Source organism: Grammomys surdaster, unplaced genomic scaffold (assembly GCF_004785775.1).
Source record: "Grammomys surdaster isolate TR1022 unplaced genomic scaffold, NIH_TR_1.0 220, whole genome shotgun sequence".
NCBI lineage: Eukaryota > Metazoa > Chordata > Mammalia > Rodentia > Muridae > Grammomys > Grammomys surdaster.
This window is the reverse complement of record NW_021604665.1, coordinates 1,770,083-1,787,935: the sequence shown is the minus strand read 5'-3', so window position 1 is coordinate 1,787,935 and position 17,853 is coordinate 1,770,083. Positions and strand designations below refer to the sequence as shown.

The window sequence follows — 17,853 nt, the reverse complement described above, 5'->3', positions numbered from 1 at the left end:
TCGATTGACAGATGAGCTTGTAAGATCCTTGGTGTGCTCAGCTCTGGGTAATTTCTTCAGTGATACTCTTTAGTTAATGGAGAATAACTGTCCACTAGTCACTTTCCCTTCAGCTAACTCTGGGCCATGCTTTTTGTTGGTTACTGCTGTGTAAGCTGAAATTCTTTTGTCACATTCTGGTGAAGATCCGTCTTGGTGGTAAGAATGTTATCTGGGTGAAAAGATCTCTATTTTGGCAGCTTGAATCCCAGTTCATTAGTACATGTTGGGGCTTTGGCTGGATAAAAGCCCTGTATGGGACTGTGGGAAGGGTTGGAGAGGGAGGGTAAGAACCCTTTGGGTTCTATTGACAGATGTTTACTGGCCTGCTAGTGGATTACCAGTCATCTGCCAGCTCTGTTGGTGTTATGGGCTGTTCTGGAAGGTAGACAGCCTGGCATTTTATGTTACCTGGGCAGGCTTCCTCTCTTTCTAAAGCCCAGACTCCAGGCATGCCCAGCATACCCACCCTGCTTGGTCTGCTTTTGTCTAATGGAAAAGGAAGCAGCCCTAACACAAGAATGAAGCTAAATACTGGTTTTCACCATTACTTTTCCTGACACAGATCAGGTGTTCAGGGTGGTACAACTGTAGACATTGCTTTTCTTATAAGACTGGGTTTCTTAATTAGCTTGTAACTCCTTAAATGTACTCCTTTCTGGAACTCACCCCAAGTAGCAGTCTGACTGAGAGCATGGAGAAAACTAATGCTTTTAAACAGCTATTTTTAAAATCCTGACTGACTGACTAGTAAACCAAGTGAACTCAGATCCCAGAGGTTTTACTGATTTTCTCATTGAATTCCTCTTGGATCATATTCTGAAAGTCAGAGATATAACAAGAGAGACTTGTCTACCCCTTGTCTGAATCACTTCCCAGGATTCACGCAGGTCGAAGTTGGTTTGCAGAGGGTGTTTGGCCTGTGAGTGAACCACAGTGCCAGCTTCTTACCTTGGGTGAACACTTCATGATTCCCAAGGTCCCAAGCTCCACCTCATCAGTGAAGCAGCACGCCCTTGATAGGTTTTGGCAGATCCCTTAGGTGTAGATCCTGTTCATAGTGGAAGGGCTTCTTGCTTTGTTCCCTTCTAACACACTAAAGAACTGGAGCCTTACTCACTGCACTTAACCACACATCATGTCTTTGTAGTCAGATGTTAAAACATCTTTCTAAGTCATGAGCCATGTTGCATAGCTATGCCATGCGGTTCAAATTGTGTAATTGGCCTCTGTACAAGGTCAGACTAAAGGAGCACGGTGTGCTGGTAATCATGATAACTGTCAGCAAGATGGTCACTGACGCGCATGCACTACACTGGGGCCTTGTATCTGAGGCTTTTATAAAAAAAATAATCATTTGTGTGAGGCTTTTATTAAAAAAATATAACACGTTAATGACTGGGCTTGTGTGTGCTTAAAATGTCTCTTCACTGCCTTTTCTTAATGCGTGCATGTATGTGTGCGTGTTTGTGTGTGTGTGAATATTTGCATGTGCACATGGAGGCCAGAGACAACCTTGGGTATTAGTCTTAGGAAAGCTTCTTTTAGGCAGGGTTTCTCATCCTGAAGCTTTCCAATTAGGCTAGACTGGTTGGTCATCAAGTCCCAGGGGTCCTCTAGTCCTCCCCTCCCTAGCCCTGGGATTACAACTGTTTATTGTCATGCTCACCACTTTTTTCTGGGTTTTGAGGGCCAGTCCTTGTGCTGCAAAGCAAGCATTGAAGGAACTGTTTTATAGCACACAGCCTGGATCCTGTGCAGTCCTGTCATCTCCGTTTCCATAGAAACTGAGGGTTCCTAGCAGGCATGTGAAGCTGGCATTTCTCTTAGAAGCCTTGTCTATGTCCCCTTCTAACACACTAAGGACTGTTTAAAGTCCTATCCCCACTTCCCACCAGAAACTGAAGCTCAGAGGGGTGAGGGGACCTGGGACTTGCATTTGTACCAGGCACTGGTACATTTCACACTTTACCACAGCTCTGCCAACAGGCCTGTGATGTGTTGTTTAACAAAGGATAGGTTGGACACTCATTTTCCCATCAGTATCTAGGTGGGTTTTTGGTTGGCTCAGGAATGAAGAAGAGGGAAGGGCTCAGCTACTATGTAGACCAAAGAAACAGCAGATGAACAATCTGGAAAGAAGTTGGGTGCAACTAAATGGGTTTCTACAATGACTTCATCTAGACCTGTAGCCTGAGGAGAGGGCTCGTATCCAGTGCTTATTGTGGGTCAGAGTTCAGTATGATGGGGGTCATCTCATTAAATCTTCCTAACAAGCAGAGGAAGTGGTAACACTCAACTTGACCAGAGTTGTACTTCTGGGGACCCTGCTGATTTGGGACCCCAAGTTGTTTGTGTGGGATACTGGGTTTCTCCTATAGATGCAATATCATCTTCTGTGACTAGACTTCAAGACCTGCAGCCTCCTCAGAAGCCTAGCAGAATTTAAATCACTTCAGAATTTTAGTTTAGCACTTAAATTATTTTAGTTGTGACATCTTTTGGAAGTTGTCAGTCTCCTTACAAGCAGCAGCTAGCTTGAATAAAAACCAATAACCTTTCTTGGTGTCATTAGGAAACTGATTTGTAGGGCTCAGTTTCCTCCCAGCACCTGCAGTGGTGAGTTCAGAGTAAGCTAATCTGATGGCTGCAGCAGAACCCATGACTAGTAGAAATACCAGTAGTAACTTTGGTTTTTGTAATTGGGCTGTGATTGATGATAGGACCTTGTACATACTAGGCATATGCTCTACTACTGAGTTATATTCCTAGCTTTTTATTCTTCAGACAGGGTTGAGTTTGAATTTAGTTTGTAGCCCAAGCAGGCCTTGAACTTGTGATCCTTCTGCTTTAGTCTCCAAAGTTTCTGGGATCATATGTTTGTATGACCAAGCCTGGCAGATAGCCTTGACAAGTCCTGGAGGCTGAGTGTCTGTTAGACAGTGAGGGCTTGCTTCCTGCAAAGGCTGTTCCTCATTGGTTCTAATGGTGAGCAATGAGAAGGCTCCTCCTATAGCTGTGGCAGAAGAATTCTTTAACCAGAATATCCTAGCAAAGTCTTCTGCAAATGGAGACTTCACCAAACTTACTTATTTGAGCAAACATATTACCCCCACCCAGTTCCCTGTTGCCACCTTTGTCTGCCTTTGTCTGAGAGAGAAGTAGCGAAATAAGAAACACATGCAGGTCATGGCTTGAGACAGCCTAAGATCATAGAACATGTCCCTCTTTACCTTATATTCCCCTAGGGATCCAGGATAGATAGTAAGAGGATCACAGCTGCAAAGAGACTGCTGAGGAGGAACCAGAAACTCCAAGCTACAGCAAACAGTCCTCACACTAGAGACTTTGGCACCTTAGTTTCTACTCCCCACATAGCCAATGACTCAAAATGGTTAGAAGGATCCTAAAAGTTAAGCAAGCAACACAACTAGACTCATGTCAGAATTACCAGACAGTAAATTTAACTGTAGGTTATGCTTTACAGAGACTAATATAAGCAAACAACATGTATGAACAGTTGGATGGCAGGTAGTACTTTGAGTCTTTTATGTGTGCTTTTTTAAAAAACAAAATTTCATTCAATTACCGATGAAAACTTGAGCTAGATGCTAGGGTGAAAGCCTGCTGGCTCAGAGGCAGAGAAAGCACACAGCTGAACTTCTGCCTCAGCCAATCTCCCAGAAGGAATGCCTTTATTTTCACATAGTCTCAAAAACCTCCTTAAACTGAATCTCCCTCCCTTCTATCTTCTGTGCCTCCTTCTATCTGTCCTCTTGACTTTCTTTTACTGTCTATGATTTTCTCTTAATACTGTGTTAACTTCCTGTGAACTGGCTGCTGCTCCTCTTGATCTGTGGTTGACTTTATTTAATCCTGTTTACAGTATTTGAAGCAGAACACTCTTGGATTAAAGGTGTGTGCTGAGGCTGAGCCATACCACAACCAAAAAAGGCTTTTCCAGTAAATAACACAATCTTGGGGTTTACAGTGTGATTAAATATCCTGCAACTGCCTGCTGCACTCTTGGGGTATGCTCTAGAAGCTTATCCTTTTCCTCCTTTTAGACAGATGTAGTTGTGACTGAAGCTTATTAGTGATGTATCTACATATATGCAGGCAAAACACTCACACATAGGGGCTGGAGAGATGGCTCAGTGCTTTAGAGCACTGACTGCTCTTCCAGAGGTCCTGAGTTCAATTCCCAGCAACCACATGGTGGCTCACAACCATCTGTAATGGGATCCGATGCCCTCTTCTGGTGTGTCTGTAGACAGCTACAGTGTACTCATTAATAAAGTGGCTCGGTGAGTACGAGTGTGTGCTGCACAAACATGAGGGCCTGAATCTGGATCCTAGCATCCATGTAACAATCTACGTGAGGTCATCTGTGCCTGAAACCCCAGAAGTGTGGGTTACAATCCGAATTGCTAGAGCTTGCTAAGAGAACAGAAATACAGCAGGACACTCTTCCCCAAGCCTTCATGTGTGTGTACAGGACATGCCTAGAATTATGTGACCAGAGGGTTATGTGACCAGAGGAAAGAACACTTAAGTATTAAAAGAAAATACTAGAAGTAAAAGATTAACAAATGAAATACGCTCTAATGGACTTATCAGTAGACAGTTCATCTCTGAAGTTGGGGAAGTCAGTTGAAAATTTTCTACTGAAGTGTAAAAAGCAAAGTTTAAAGCAGGGTTGGGGAGCAGAGTTTTAAAACATGTAAAACACATACCTATAGTCCCAGCACTTTGGAGTCTGCAGAGACAGGACTATTAGTACAAGTCAGCCTTGGCTACATGAGATTCTGTCTCAACAAAAAAATGAATGATACATTAGAAATCAAAAAGCTCAGAGAACACAAAGCAGGACAAATACTAAGATTACCCTGCATATCTCAAACTACATAAGTCATAAGTACAAAGGGAAAATCTTGGGAAACCTGTAGAAAAAATTAATTTCACCCATAAACAGTGATTTAAAATTACAGTATGTGAGACTGGAAAGATGGCTCAGCAGTTAGGTGCACTTGCTACTCTTGTAGAGGTCTGGGCATTCAGTTTTCCCTAGCTCCCACATGGCAGTTCGAAACTCTGTAGGGTCAATTTCAGGGGATCCTGCGCCCTCTTCTAGCCTCTGCGGGCACTGCGTGTATGCGGTGCAGACATAACACACAGGCAAAACACTAAAGTAAAATCCAAAAAAAAAAAAAAAAAAAAAAAATTACAGTGCAGATGACATGTTGGTTGTTTACTTGCCATATCTGTCACAACCACTCTTCACAAGCCAAAGAGAAAGACTCCTCCTCTAAGCAGAGTCCTTTAGAGCAGACACTGACGCGCTAGAGCAAGCCACTCTTTCCTCCTTTGCAAATCAGTTTTTCCTTTGAATCAATAGCGACTTCTCCGTCGAGCTCTTCATTTCAGAACTGGAGATCTTGGGAGAAGACACTTGGTTTCTGTGAGGGCAAAACGACCGATTGACTCACAAAGCGTCGGTGGCTGCGAGCCCGGGCCAAAACTACGAGTCCCAGGTTGCCCCGCGGCCGCGCTGCCCGTCGGGAGGTGCCTCTCGAGAGTCCCGGAGCCCCGCTTGACCGCGGCTTGAGGAGTTCCTGTCTTCACCATGCCGATGAAGGGTCGCTTCCCTATCCGCCGTACGCTGCAGTACCTGAGTCGCGGGGAAGTGGTATTCAAGGACTCGGTGAAGGTCATGACCGTGAACTACAACACGCAGGGGGAACTGGGCGAAGGCGCCAGGTCAGTGTGGGTCACAGCCCGCGGGGTTCAATGAGAGAAGCTGAGGCAGTGGAGGCCATCCCGACTGATCCCGATAGAAACCCGAGCGCCACTCCACCCGGGGGAATGGGCTGCGGCTGGAAGGCTGGCGGCTTGTGAGGCTGTGGCGCGGGAAACGCGTTGGGAGTGGAGTGGTAAGTTTCCGCACCCGTACACAGCATGGTTTGCTGCTGCTTAGAACACTTGACGAAAGAAAGGTTTCATTGACCCGTTTATCATCTCTGAGCAATGCCTTGAACCCTTCAGGACTTACTGAACATTTATTGAGCACCCGAAACGCCAGGTCCAGTGCTGGGATTTCAAACAGTACAGGAGAAACATGACTGCAGTAGACAGGAGTGGATTTGTGGAACGGAGCAGAAAGAGAGAAGAGAATTATTCATGGTGGAGAGTGGTCCCTGTGGCAAAGGGCTTGACTTCAGGAGAGCCAGAAGCTGCCTCCTAACCATTTTCTCTGATCATGTTAACCCCCAAGAACTAGGACTTGCTAGCCTGGGATCTCCTGTCGTGAGAGCTCTCTGGAAGACTGGGTGTCAGTGGACCAGAGGGTTCAGGCTCTACTCCTCTCTTGTCAGGAGTTTCTGCTCTTAAGATGAAGCCCTTGGGACGAAGAGGCCTCTTCCTTAACTAGTTGTGTGACCTTGGGATCACACAAGTTTTTTCAACTTCTGACCACATTTTTCTTAGGCGTAACATCACATCAGTGTCTGGGTGGTGTTGTGGGGGTGCTGGAGAATGAAGTGCCTGGCAGAGTGCAGCGGGTGCTGACCGTGATGCCCATTTGATCTAGTAGTTGCATTTATATCTGGTTTGTTTGCACAAGGCTCTGTGCTTTAGGATGGGAAGACACAGACACTTGTTGACAATAAGTTCTGCCTTCAAGCTAGTGTTTCCTCCCCAGAAGCAGGACTTTCACCTTTTTAAGTTTTGTGTTGTTCATGTGATTATCTCTCTCTCTCTCTCTCTCTCTCTCTCTCTCTCTCTCTCTCTCTCTCTCTCTCTCTTGTATGGCATGAGAGTTTATCACACCATATCTATGCAGGTCTGAGTACTAGGAACTGAACTTAGGTCCTCTGGAAGAACAGTAAGAACTCTTCATTGCTGGACCATTTCTCCAGCCTCAGATAAAATCTTTAAGTTTTAGTTGAGATAGGGTCTCACTGTGTGTCCTTATCTGACCTGGAACTCCTATGTAAACCAGGCTAGCTTCCAGCTCACAAAAGGTCTTCTTGATTATCTGTTTCCTAACTACTTAGTTTAAAGATGTGTGCCACCACACCTGGCTTGCTTTGTAAAAATTTATATGTGAATGTTTTACCTCCATGTATGTATGTACACCACATGGGTGCCTGGTGTTCATAAAAGTCAGAAGAGCGAGTCAGATTGCCTGGAACGAGTTACAGATAGTTGTAAGCCACCATGTGGGTGCTGGGAACTGAACCTGGGTCCTCTGCAAGAGCAACAAGTCCTCTTAACCACTGAACCATCTCTATAACCCCTTACCCGTTTTGTTTGTATGTGTGTTTAAATGGGTTCTGGGGCTTGAACTTTGGTGGTCTTGCTTGTGCAATAAGTACCTTAGTGACTGAGCCGGCTCACTAGCACCCTTTTGATTTTTTAGACCCTGCTGGAAGAGGAGTATGATTCTCATGGCATTTGCCACTGTCTGTACTCACATCTGCATCCTGTTCAACCAGTCCTCCCTAGAAGGTCACTTCTGAACAGTCAGAGAGAACTTGAGTTCTCTGATAATTTAAACACTGCAAATATTCATTTTCTGTGACTTTAAGCCAAAGGGGGAATGTGTGATTAATTTTCCTTCTTGGCTTTAATAAATCCTTGTATTTACTTGTGTTTAATCATTTCGTTTTTAGCATTTTGTTTAGTTGCAGAGTCTGTCCCAGTTGTGGTAGTATCTCAGGTGGTTTCAGGCAGGCTTTCTGTTGACTCAGTTTCATCCCTGAAATTATTTTAGATGCTTCAATCTGGACTGGTAGTGTAGGAACCTCTTGGCATAATCATTGAGGTAAAGAGCTGGTCCTTGCTTTGGGTCATGTGACTAAAAATAGAAAGCCATGCTCCTGTTGCATGGATCCAGAACCTTGTCGGTGGGTGTGGGGCAGATTGAGTGGGAAGCAAGGATGCCTTTAGTGAGGGCATTTGAGGAGCCTTAAGTAAGGGATTGCTCACAAGAGTGTGACAGAAGTGGGGAGAAGAGACCTCGAGTGAGGGAAAGCATGGGCCCCAGCCTGTGCTGGGCAAGGGAGGGAAGGAATGTCTGTGGAGCATGAGGACCAAGGGGTCTGGCCACAGGAGCCTTCAGGCTGGACATGCCAGGCTGAGCCAGGAAAAGAAATAGATGCCCTTTACCTGTCACTGGTACTTCCCAATAGCCTTTTGAACCCATTGTGAAGCCAGACAGCAAGGTAGTCCTTATAGCAGGTGGATTCATGGTGGTGAGGGGTCAGTATGTAGAGCCAGGATTGGTCTAGATTTGCTCTGTGTTGTGGACAGCCATGTATGCTTTGTTGTTGTGGTTCTCAGATGGAATCCTGGGCCTCGTGCTGTGGCGTTCTGCTGCAGTTGGGTCATCACTTATTTAGCCAGGGCTCTCTTGGTGTGCCATGCTGATCTGAGTACTCCAGCCTGAACCTCAGTATCTTTACCTTCTGTTCCATTGTGTTCATTCGGGTGCTGAGATATCTAAAAAGGGGAATGATGTTAGTCTTAAAGCTAGCTTTAAAGCTTCTCGTCGTAAACTGACTGCCAGACAGGATAAGGCAGTTAACCCACTCTCTTATAGCCCAGAACCAGTTTTCCTGAAGATATGTACTATGGTATTTTAGCAGAATTAGCACTTTTTAATGTTTAACAGATATTTTTCTTATAGTTTGGCAAATGTCAATGTTTATTTGCTTGAGCCCTGTGTAGCCCAGACTGGCCTTGGATGCCCGTCTTCCTGCCTCAGGCACTGGAGTCTGGGACTATAGGTGTGTCACCCCACCCACTCATCAGATGTTGAATTTGGTTTTTGACATTTTTGGCATGTAAATAGTATATCCAAAATTATCTTCTTTCAGCCTTCTACGATTCAAGGTCTTCTTTCATGTCTGCCGTGTAACACTCCTATACTATTGTCATTCCTTCTACACAGTGTTAAGGAGCCTTTCAGTAACATGTCTACTGCACATACGGAGATACAGCCCTGTTTGCACAGGACTCTGGACTTGGTGCTGAGGAACTCTGTGAGGGAGCATTGGTTTGTTTTCCTCAGTGACCAGTCATGAGTCCTGATACTTTCAGAAGTACAAGTGTTGAGGACACACCAGTCTTCTGTGCCTGTTTTTCCTCACCTTTTTGGAAGCAGGTTCCTCTTACAGTCTTTGTCAAGTTCCAGACTTTCCCCATGGAAAAGGCATGAACAGAATTTCAGGGAGGAAACTCTTGTAGATTTACATAGGTTCATTTCTAGAAAGCTGCCACAGGGTGTGGTGGTTTGAACAAGAGTGTCCCCTGAGGCGCATATATTTGAGTGCTTAGTCACCAGGGAGTGGAACTGTTTGAGGATTAGGAGGATTGGGAGATATGGCCTGGTTGGAGGACGGTGTTGCTAAGGGTGGTCTTTGAGGTTTCAAAAGCTCATGCTAGGCCCAGTGCCTCTTGCTCATTCTGCACCTTGCAGATCAGATGTAAGCTCTCAGCTACCCCAGCACTATGCCTGTCTGCCTGTCACCAACTCCACAACATGATGATAATGGAATAACTCTCCGAACTGTAAACAAGTCCCTAATTAAACGCTTTATTTTTATAAAAATTTCCTTAGTCATGGCGTTTCCTCACATCAATAGAACAGTTAACTAAAACAGAAGTAGGTACCAAGGACTGGAAATATTGCCTGACCATGATGTTTGTTGAAGGAATATGGGAGACTGGAACTTTGGGCTAGAAATGCATTCAAACACTTTAGAGAGGCATACTGAGCCATCCTAGCAGGAACATGGAAGACAGTGGTAATGAGGGCGATGTGGATTGTAGGGGCCTAGCTAAAGAGAGTTCAGAGGAAGAAAAATATTAGCAGCTGGCCTAGAGACCACTGTGATATTTTGGCAAAGAATGTGGCTGCTCTTTTGCCCTTGTCCAAAAGATCTTCCAGAAGCTAACTTGAAGTGGTTTGGATTAATGGCATCAGCAGAGGAGATTTCAAGACAGCATAGTATTGACTATGTTGTGTGGTTACACAGATCTACAATGAAAAGGAACAGGACTGGTGAAGAGAAATACAAATTGTGCAAAAAAAGAGGAAAAAAAAGAGCACCAGGAAATGATGTAACGATGGAACCAAATCCTGTGCTCAAGGAGATAAAAAGTTTAAAGAAAGGCCTGGTGGTAAATGGAATAAAGGAGTTACTACTTGACCCTTAAGTCAGGCTACCACTGATAATCCTGCAACAATTCCTGTGAAAGGGATAAGCCTGGTGGACTTCTTCTGCTTAGAAACCGTTAACCAGTTAAGACTTAGGCAATGCAAGTCTTGAGGGGGCAAGTTCCAGTCTAAGCAAGTAGAAGAACTTGACAGCTTCAGCCACCTGGTTCTAGATTTAGTCAAGGATAAAGGAAGGGGGTTATGGAACCTTCCTCCATAGCTAAGGAAAGCTGCTGAGGCATTTGGGAGGACACTTCCTGCATGGAGTTTCTGAGAGCCCATTGTATGAAGCTGTAAAGGTATAACCTAGATTACATTGTAGACCCCAAATACTGGAGATGCCAGAGTTGTGGGATACCTACCATGGAGAGCTGCCAACAGGGTGTGGAGCCAACATAAGAGAAAGAAGTAAGTTGCAGTCAACAAAGCTGGAGTTGGAGATCTGGAGTTTTTTTGACATCAGACATGGAGATGTACATGAGTTCATTTCTAAAAAGCTGTTACATGGGTTCATTTCTTGCCTTTTGCAGGAAATTTGTGTTTTTCAACATCCCTCAGATCCAGTATAAGAATCCTTGGGTGCAGATCATGCTGTTTAAGAACATGACGCCATCGCCCTTCCTGCGCTTCTATCTAGGTGAGTGAGGCATGGAAGGACCGCTTGCACCTTTCCAGCTGTAAGCAGCTGTGGCCTTAGCTTCCCTTGCCAGTTGCCCAGTGACTGCTGAGATCTAGACCCAGCCCCTTCACCTGTCTTTCTTCAGCTCATCTCTAGTTGTCCTCTACCGTGTGGGCCAGTTTACCCACAGTCCTTTGTTGTTTTGTGCTACTGTGTCTTCACTCTGCCTGTGAGCTTACAGAATGAAAACAGATATCCTTTGCTGGAGGTGTATGTCGATCGCTCAGAGGTAAAGTGTACTGCACTGCAAAACTCCCAAACCAAATATAAAGGGCCTGGATTTGACCCTTAGGTACCTAGTACCCCTCAGTGCTGACCACAATCTTCTTTCTGCTCCTACCATGTCTCGTGGGTGCTCTACTTGCTTGTTCTGATGCTAGGCACTAGCATTCCTGGTTTATGGATAATAGATAGAAAGTGCCACAGAAAGCACACTGAGTGTGCAGTACATGTGGAATAACACTGAGGGTCAGCGTGGGGCAGGTGCTGGGCAGGCAAGGAGTCCATGGGCAAAAAGCTCGGCTTTATGTGTATGTAGTGGGGATGGGGGTGGTCTGTGTATGAGAGAGACAGAAGACACAGGAAAGAAGCAAGATGGTCAACAAAGTCCTGTGATGAAGGAAGGCCATCATAGGATTTTGTGTTCTTAGGGCCTCTGTGTGCTTGCTAGGCAAGTATTACAGCTTGGAGCCACAGCTAGCCCTGGACATGTGATGAAGCCATTGCATGGCATAGAACAGGTCTATAGTGAGAACCAAGATACTTCCCTTTGGCATTCAGTCCCCTTCTTCAGGGACAGTAGGTTAGGACTTTTTGAGATGGGATTGTATAGTCCTGGCTGGCCTCAAACTTGTCTTCCTGGTTGACCCTCTCAAATGCTGGGATTTGATATGGCCACTGTATGCCTGCCTGCTTTGCCTCTGAATTTCATGTAAACAAGAATCTCTTGAGAAAATTCCTTTTTCATTTCTGGATGGTAGAGTCAGAGGGAGAAAGGACCTGTCCCTGGTTGGGAGCTAGGTGGTTATCTGGGATTTGGAGCTGCCCTTAAAACTCTGCACATGACATAGCAAAGCCATTTGCTTGTGCTGGCAGTCCCCCTGCTAACCTGTACCCTGTGGGAAAGGCCGATGACACCACAGGACTGCATCTTGGCCCCTGGGAACCAGAGTCCAATGCAAGGAAGGCTGGGAAGAGCCTGGTATAATTTCTTTTGCAAACTCCTCTTTTTTAAAAAACATTAGTTTTAATAATTAAGGTTCTGTCGTGGGCATGAACAGCCACAGAGAACAGATAACAGAAGGGGTGCATGGGGTGGCCACATCTAAACTTGTTCTTCCTGTGTGACAACAGAGTAGAGGGTCTAACCTGACCAGAAAGCAAGCTGGTGACTTATCTCTCCCTGTCACGTAGTTATTGTTGCCATCCTTGGGACCCACCCACCTTCATGACCTCAGCCAATCCTAGTCACCTTGTCCTACCTGCAGGTGCTCTCAGAAATTTTCAGTGTAACTTTTGAGGTCATCTTCAGTTTAGTTGATCTGCAAAGTCACCTTTCACTTTCAGCAGCATTTTTAGGAGCCAGTGTGGACTGTCTTACATTCTTTGTGCTCAGTGTTCTGGGGACAGTTCTGTGTGAGACAGTGAGTATATGGTAACTTTCAAGTCTGTGGCCTTTTAACTCCCAGCCTTCATGTGAGGGGCTTGAAAAAGTCTTAATTTGTATCAATTCTCGGTCATCCACTTTTTTCTGGTTTAGTAAGTTTGTGGCCTGTCTGTGATACCTTTGCTTACCCCAAAGCCCCTCTTATTTTTCCTTAGGGGAGTATAATTACATTTTATGCTCCTGTGATACTTTGGATTTTTAAATTTATGTTATGTGGGTTTGCTTGCTTGAATTTATGTGTACCTGATGCATGCAGGAGCCAGCAAAGGCAAGACCTTCTAAAAACTCAGGTTGCAGGTGTTTTTGAGTTGCCCTGTGGATAGGGATCAAAGCCAGGTCCTCTACAAGAGTGATAAGTGCTGAGCCATCTTCCCAGCCTGAGATATATTTATTAAAATGCGTATAATTTTTGTGTGCTGGCACAAGTGCCTGTGTGCACATATGGAGGCCAGAAGGGGGTTTTGGATGTCTTCCTCTATCACTCTGCCTATCCCTTTAAGGTAGGGTCTTTCCACGAACAGGGCACTTGTGTTTTTAGCTAGGCTGGAAGCCAAACCCCAGCAATCCTCATTTCCACCCCTGCTTGGAACTAGGATTAAACATGTGTCATGACCCTCTTGTTTTATGGGTGTTGGGATCTTAACTTTGGTCCTTACGATTGTTCGGCAAGCACTCCTAACTACAGGGCCTCCACTCCACTCTATGATACACTTTTTGAATTCTTTCCTGTGTACTAAAGGCAGGGTTGAAATTGAGTTTTGTTTTCTGCATTGAGGATATCCAGCTGTTGAACACACATGCTGTACTTTCCCTCATTGGATTTTTTTTAGTATCACTGTCCAAAATCAATGATCATGATGGAGAACAATATGTTCTCCCTGTGCTGTGGTGAAGGACTCAAGTATTTATACCTTCAATCTAGTAAACCAGTAAATTTCCAAAAGAGGTAACTTTCAAAGCATTGAAGTGATAGTAACTGAGTGGGTAACAGGATGGTTTTGTATTATTAAAAACACTGAGTTGTTTTGGTTAAAATGTCAATTGTATGCTTTTTAAAAGTTATTTTATGTGTATGAGTGTTTTACCTATGTATGTATGTGCACCACATACATGTCCAGTACCCGGAAGGGAGGTCAGAAGAGGGCATTGGATTCCCTGGAACTGAAGTTACAGATGGTTGTTTGCTATCATATTGGTGCTAGAAAGAAAGCACCCTTAACTGCTGAGTGATCTCACCAGACCCTAATTGTGTATTTTACCATATATAAAAGCTACTTTATTACATAATTTCTGATGCCTCATTGATTTGTTTCATAGCTTTATGTTGAAATTGGGCGCCAACTTTATCCCCCCTCCTCAAGTTATTTAGTCCTTTGCTGGGTTTTTTGTTTGTTCGTTTGTTTTGATCCAAGGGCTAGCCTAAATTTGTGGTTCTCCTGCATTGGCCTGCTGAGTGTCAGGATTATATAAACTTGAAGGTGTTTGCTAGGTTCTATAAAAATGGCTGGCTGTAGTTCGTCACACTGAATTATAAACCATCTTTGTAGTACTGAAGATGCTTTTAATATTTTAAACATTTCATTTTCTTGTGGTTTGGTGGTAGTTGGTTTTTGTATTTACATTTGACATCATTTCTTGTAATTTCATTGATTGCTTAAGATATTTTACTTATAGACACATCATCTGCAAACAAAGCATGACAGTCCTTCCCTAATCTTGGCAGTTTCCTTTTGTCTCAGTTCACTGGTCTAGGCAGTAGTAGTGTTGTGCACCTCCACGGTATCTGAGCTTGAGTCAACCAGCCTCTTTATGAGGGCCTTCTGTTGTCTGCTCTTACAAGGTTTAGTCACTGTAATATTGTATTTTCTTAATTAGTAATATTGATTACTTTTTAAATGTGCGTCATTAGCTGTTGTATTTTTAAATTTTTGGGTTTTTTTGTATTTTTTAATTTTTAAAGTAGCAAACTATCTCAAACATTTAGTCAGATATCTTTCAGATATCTTTCAGAGTTGTGAATTCATAAATATTCTGATGAAAATCCTTAATCAGATATATGTGCATTCTAAGTATTTTCTTCCACTTTTTGGCTTACAGTGTTTTCTACAACAGAAAGTAAGGAATTTTAAATTCAAGTTATTGACTTTTTTATGATCACACTTTAAATATCATGCCTGAAACGATTTGCTCCTTAGTAAGATCATTAAGATTTTCTCTTGTAATGTTTTTGATTTTGTTTTGCCATGCTGTGGCTGCACTCAGTGCCTCCATGTGCAGGGCAAGCACTGTCTGATAAGCTCTATTCTGTAAGTTTTATAAAATATTTTAGCTAGAGTGTGTTTGTATTGTATATGTATAAAGGACTTGGCACTTGGAAACAGTGGACAACTCCACAGATTTATTCTGTCCTCCACATACACACAGTAGTAGCTTTATGTCATTGGTCCATTTAAATTTTTTCCTAATGTTTATTTGCATGTGAGTAGCCAGTTCCAGTGTTTGATTAAAAAAAAAAAAAGCTTAAGTTCAAATTTTCTTGACACTTTTGCTGAAAACAGTAGCCCATAAATAGAAGAGTTTATTTGGTCTTGGTTCTGTCCCATTTGGTTGTATGTTTGCTATTGAGCATGTCTCTCATGGTTATAGGTAGCTGTAGGTTACAGTTGCCTGTAATTCCAGCTCCTTGAGGGGTAAGGGTGTCTCACACTCTTCTGGATTCTTCAGGTACTTAACACTTTTGTATGCCGATGCACATATATACATAATCTAAAAATTTTTTTAAGAATATTGAATTCTACTACTAGAAGCAAGTTGGAGAGCATGATGGTCTTGACTTGTCAATCATCCTACCTTACAAGGCCACAGGTATGTGTGACATCTTGGCAGTCTCAGCCTTTTGAGGCTGAGAAGTATGCCTGAGTCCTCAGCTCTCCTGCCTCTGTGCCTCTTGTTTGCAGATTCTGGGGAGCAAGTCCTGGTAGACGTGGAGACGAAGAGTAATAAGGAGATCGTGGAGCACATAAAGACAATCTTGGGCAAGAAAGAGTGAGTTGCTGGGTTGACCTGACAGGAGCAGAACTCAGCCCCCAAAAATGTGAAAGTGAAGGGAACATATAGGCAGGGTATGGAGAGGGAAGGTTCTCCAGCCCCAGTTAGTAACAAGACATGGGGCAGTAGGATCAGTTCAGGCCCGGTCTTTCAGCAGATGTGAGCTGAAGGCACCAAATCTCTTGCCCACTTCCTTGCTGTGACAGTGAACAAGGGTTACCCCTGCTTTGACATGCATGCAGCTAAAGGGAAGCTTAGACTCTGTTCCCAATTTCTTTTCTGCTCCTTCAATGAGGAAGGATAAGAAGGACATGAAGCCAAGAAAGTCTCTCAGGACATAGGCTCCTTCACCCCCATCCCTGTGGGATGCTCCAATGGTCTGCTTCTCAGTGCCTTTGCCTGAGCCCCTGGTCATGCTTTGCTACTCTGTTCCTTGACAGGGAGACCCTCAGGGAGGAGGAGCTGGAGAAGCAGCAACGCTTTCATCCAGGCAACTTTGGCCCCCGGAAGTACTGCCTGCGGGAGTGCATGTGCGAAGTAGAAGGTCAGGTGCCCTGCCCTGGCCTGGTGCCCTTACCCAAGGAAATGACAGGGAAGTACAAAGCTGCTCTGAAAGCCAGTACTTAGGTCTAACTAAGCAAGGTCATCTGGGATGGACTGGTGGCATCTGACTGGCGGAGATGGATTACACTGGTACCATAAATGATGGAACTCTGCAATGGAAAGGCCGGCTTGCACATCCATTTAAAGGACATGGGATGAAGGCCAGGTTGCCAACTGCTGAATAGATGTCAATAAAAGATTTAGTCTTCCTATACATAGTAAGTCTGATCTTGCTGGTACAGAGACCATCTGTATCAGAGGGCTTGGGATGAGAGGGTGCAAGGCAGTTTGTCAGTGACTGTCTCAGTCCTGTAACTGGACCTGGTTCCTTCATTTAATCTTCCTGCAGTTTCTACCGGAAGGTCTTGAGGGCTACTGCTACTGGAGAGCCAAATGTAGTTGGGAGAGTATGTTCTTACTTAACAGTCCAAAGCAAACATGTGGGCAGTATACTAAAGCCTGCAATTCTTGCTTCCTGAGAGAGGGAAGGTTCTCCAGCCCCAGTTAGTAACAAGACCGTGGGCAGTTCAGGTCTTTGTGCTCAGCAGATGTGAGCTGAAGGCACCGAATCTCTTGTCCACTTCCTGCTGCTGTGTAGTCCATGTGGGTGGAGGAGTGCCAGTGGCATTGTGTTAACTGTAGCAGGGATTTTTCTGGCTTTGAGAGTGAAGATACCACCTGGGTGGTAATTTGACTCTCAATTCTTGCTTACTAGGTAAGAGAGAGACAGACACAGACTGACTTCTGGATGCCTTTCTAGTTATTTTTCCCAGTTATCAGTATCATCAGTATCATTTTAGCTATGTAGACTCCATCCTTTAGTGGACAGCAGAACCTTCCAGGGTCACTTAATGTTTACCACAGACCATTTGGCCATATAGGTATGAGTTTATGAGGCAAAATAAAGCAGTGGTTGTTAAAAAATGCCCAAGGCCCTTTAGATGCAACAGAACAGGACAATTGCCCTCCCCTAGGCATATGCAGGTCACTCTCATTCTCCTGACCCCCAGTGCAGGGGCCTCAGGGAGGCAGTGCAAATGGAATCCTTATATTTGCAGTATAAGTATAGTGCCTTTCTATTATCTCCTTTTGGTTTTGGTTTGTGATTTTGGAGCAGACCAGGTAGAGGTTGCAGTGGAATGGGTGCTTGTAACTGTTAATGTATAAGGGTTAAGAGTGCCTGAATAGAATTTGGTATAGCACCCCCAAAAGGTAATTCTTTGAGTTTCTGTTCCCATAGTATCCTTATTGGCTGGTACCAGTGAATAGACTGCTTCCTTCCATGCCAGATGTGGCCGGGGCCCCAATCTTAAGCATGGACCTTGAAAAAAGGAATAAAGCCCAGGCCCCAAGGGGACAAATTCTTGAGCTTCACTTTGGTCCTGACCCTGATTCTGCCAAAGCTGTGGCAGGGGCAACCTGTGGGCAACTGATAACTTGTACAGAGTCACTCTTACTGATGGCCTGGAGCAGATGCAGGTCTGAGAAAAACATTGATACCGGGAGAAGTCACCTCTTTAAATCTATCACTTTAGTAGTGACAGGTTTTACACGCATGAAACTGACCACACAAGGAACTGAGTTGACATGATGGTC

The 17,853-nt window shown here is 44.3% G+C and overlaps 1 protein-coding gene across 1 annotated transcript; it reads left to right on the top strand.

Moving 5' to 3' along the window:
* The first annotated feature begins 5,606 nt into the window (after positions 1-5,606).
* On the top strand, positions 5,607-16,471 carry Mrps25 (mitochondrial ribosomal protein S25). The gene is made up of 4 exons (XM_028773092.1): positions 5,607-5,799; positions 10,792-10,898; positions 15,564-15,651; positions 16,095-16,471. Exons 1-4 carry the CDS (start codon positions 5,666-5,668, stop codon positions 16,279-16,281), a joined length of 516 nt encoding a protein of 171 aa, XP_028628925.1. The 5' UTR covers positions 5,607-5,665; the 3' UTR covers positions 16,282-16,471.
* Positions 16,472-17,853: the final 1,382 nt, after the last annotated feature.

Bases quoted from the DNA above. Each gene is read 5' to 3' on its own strand.
- Mrps25 (XM_028773092.1), top strand. From the start codon at position 5,666: ATGCCGATGAAGGGTCGCTTCCCTATCCGCCGTACGCTGCAGTACCTG. The intron at 5,800-10,791 runs GTCAGTGTGGGT...TGCCTTTTGCAG, and splicing joins GAACTGGGCGAAGGCGCCAG to GAAATTTGTGTTTTTCAACA. The intron at 10,899-15,563 runs GTGAGTGAGGCA...TCTTGTTTGCAG, and splicing joins CTTCCTGCGCTTCTATCTAG to ATTCTGGGGAGCAAGTCCTG.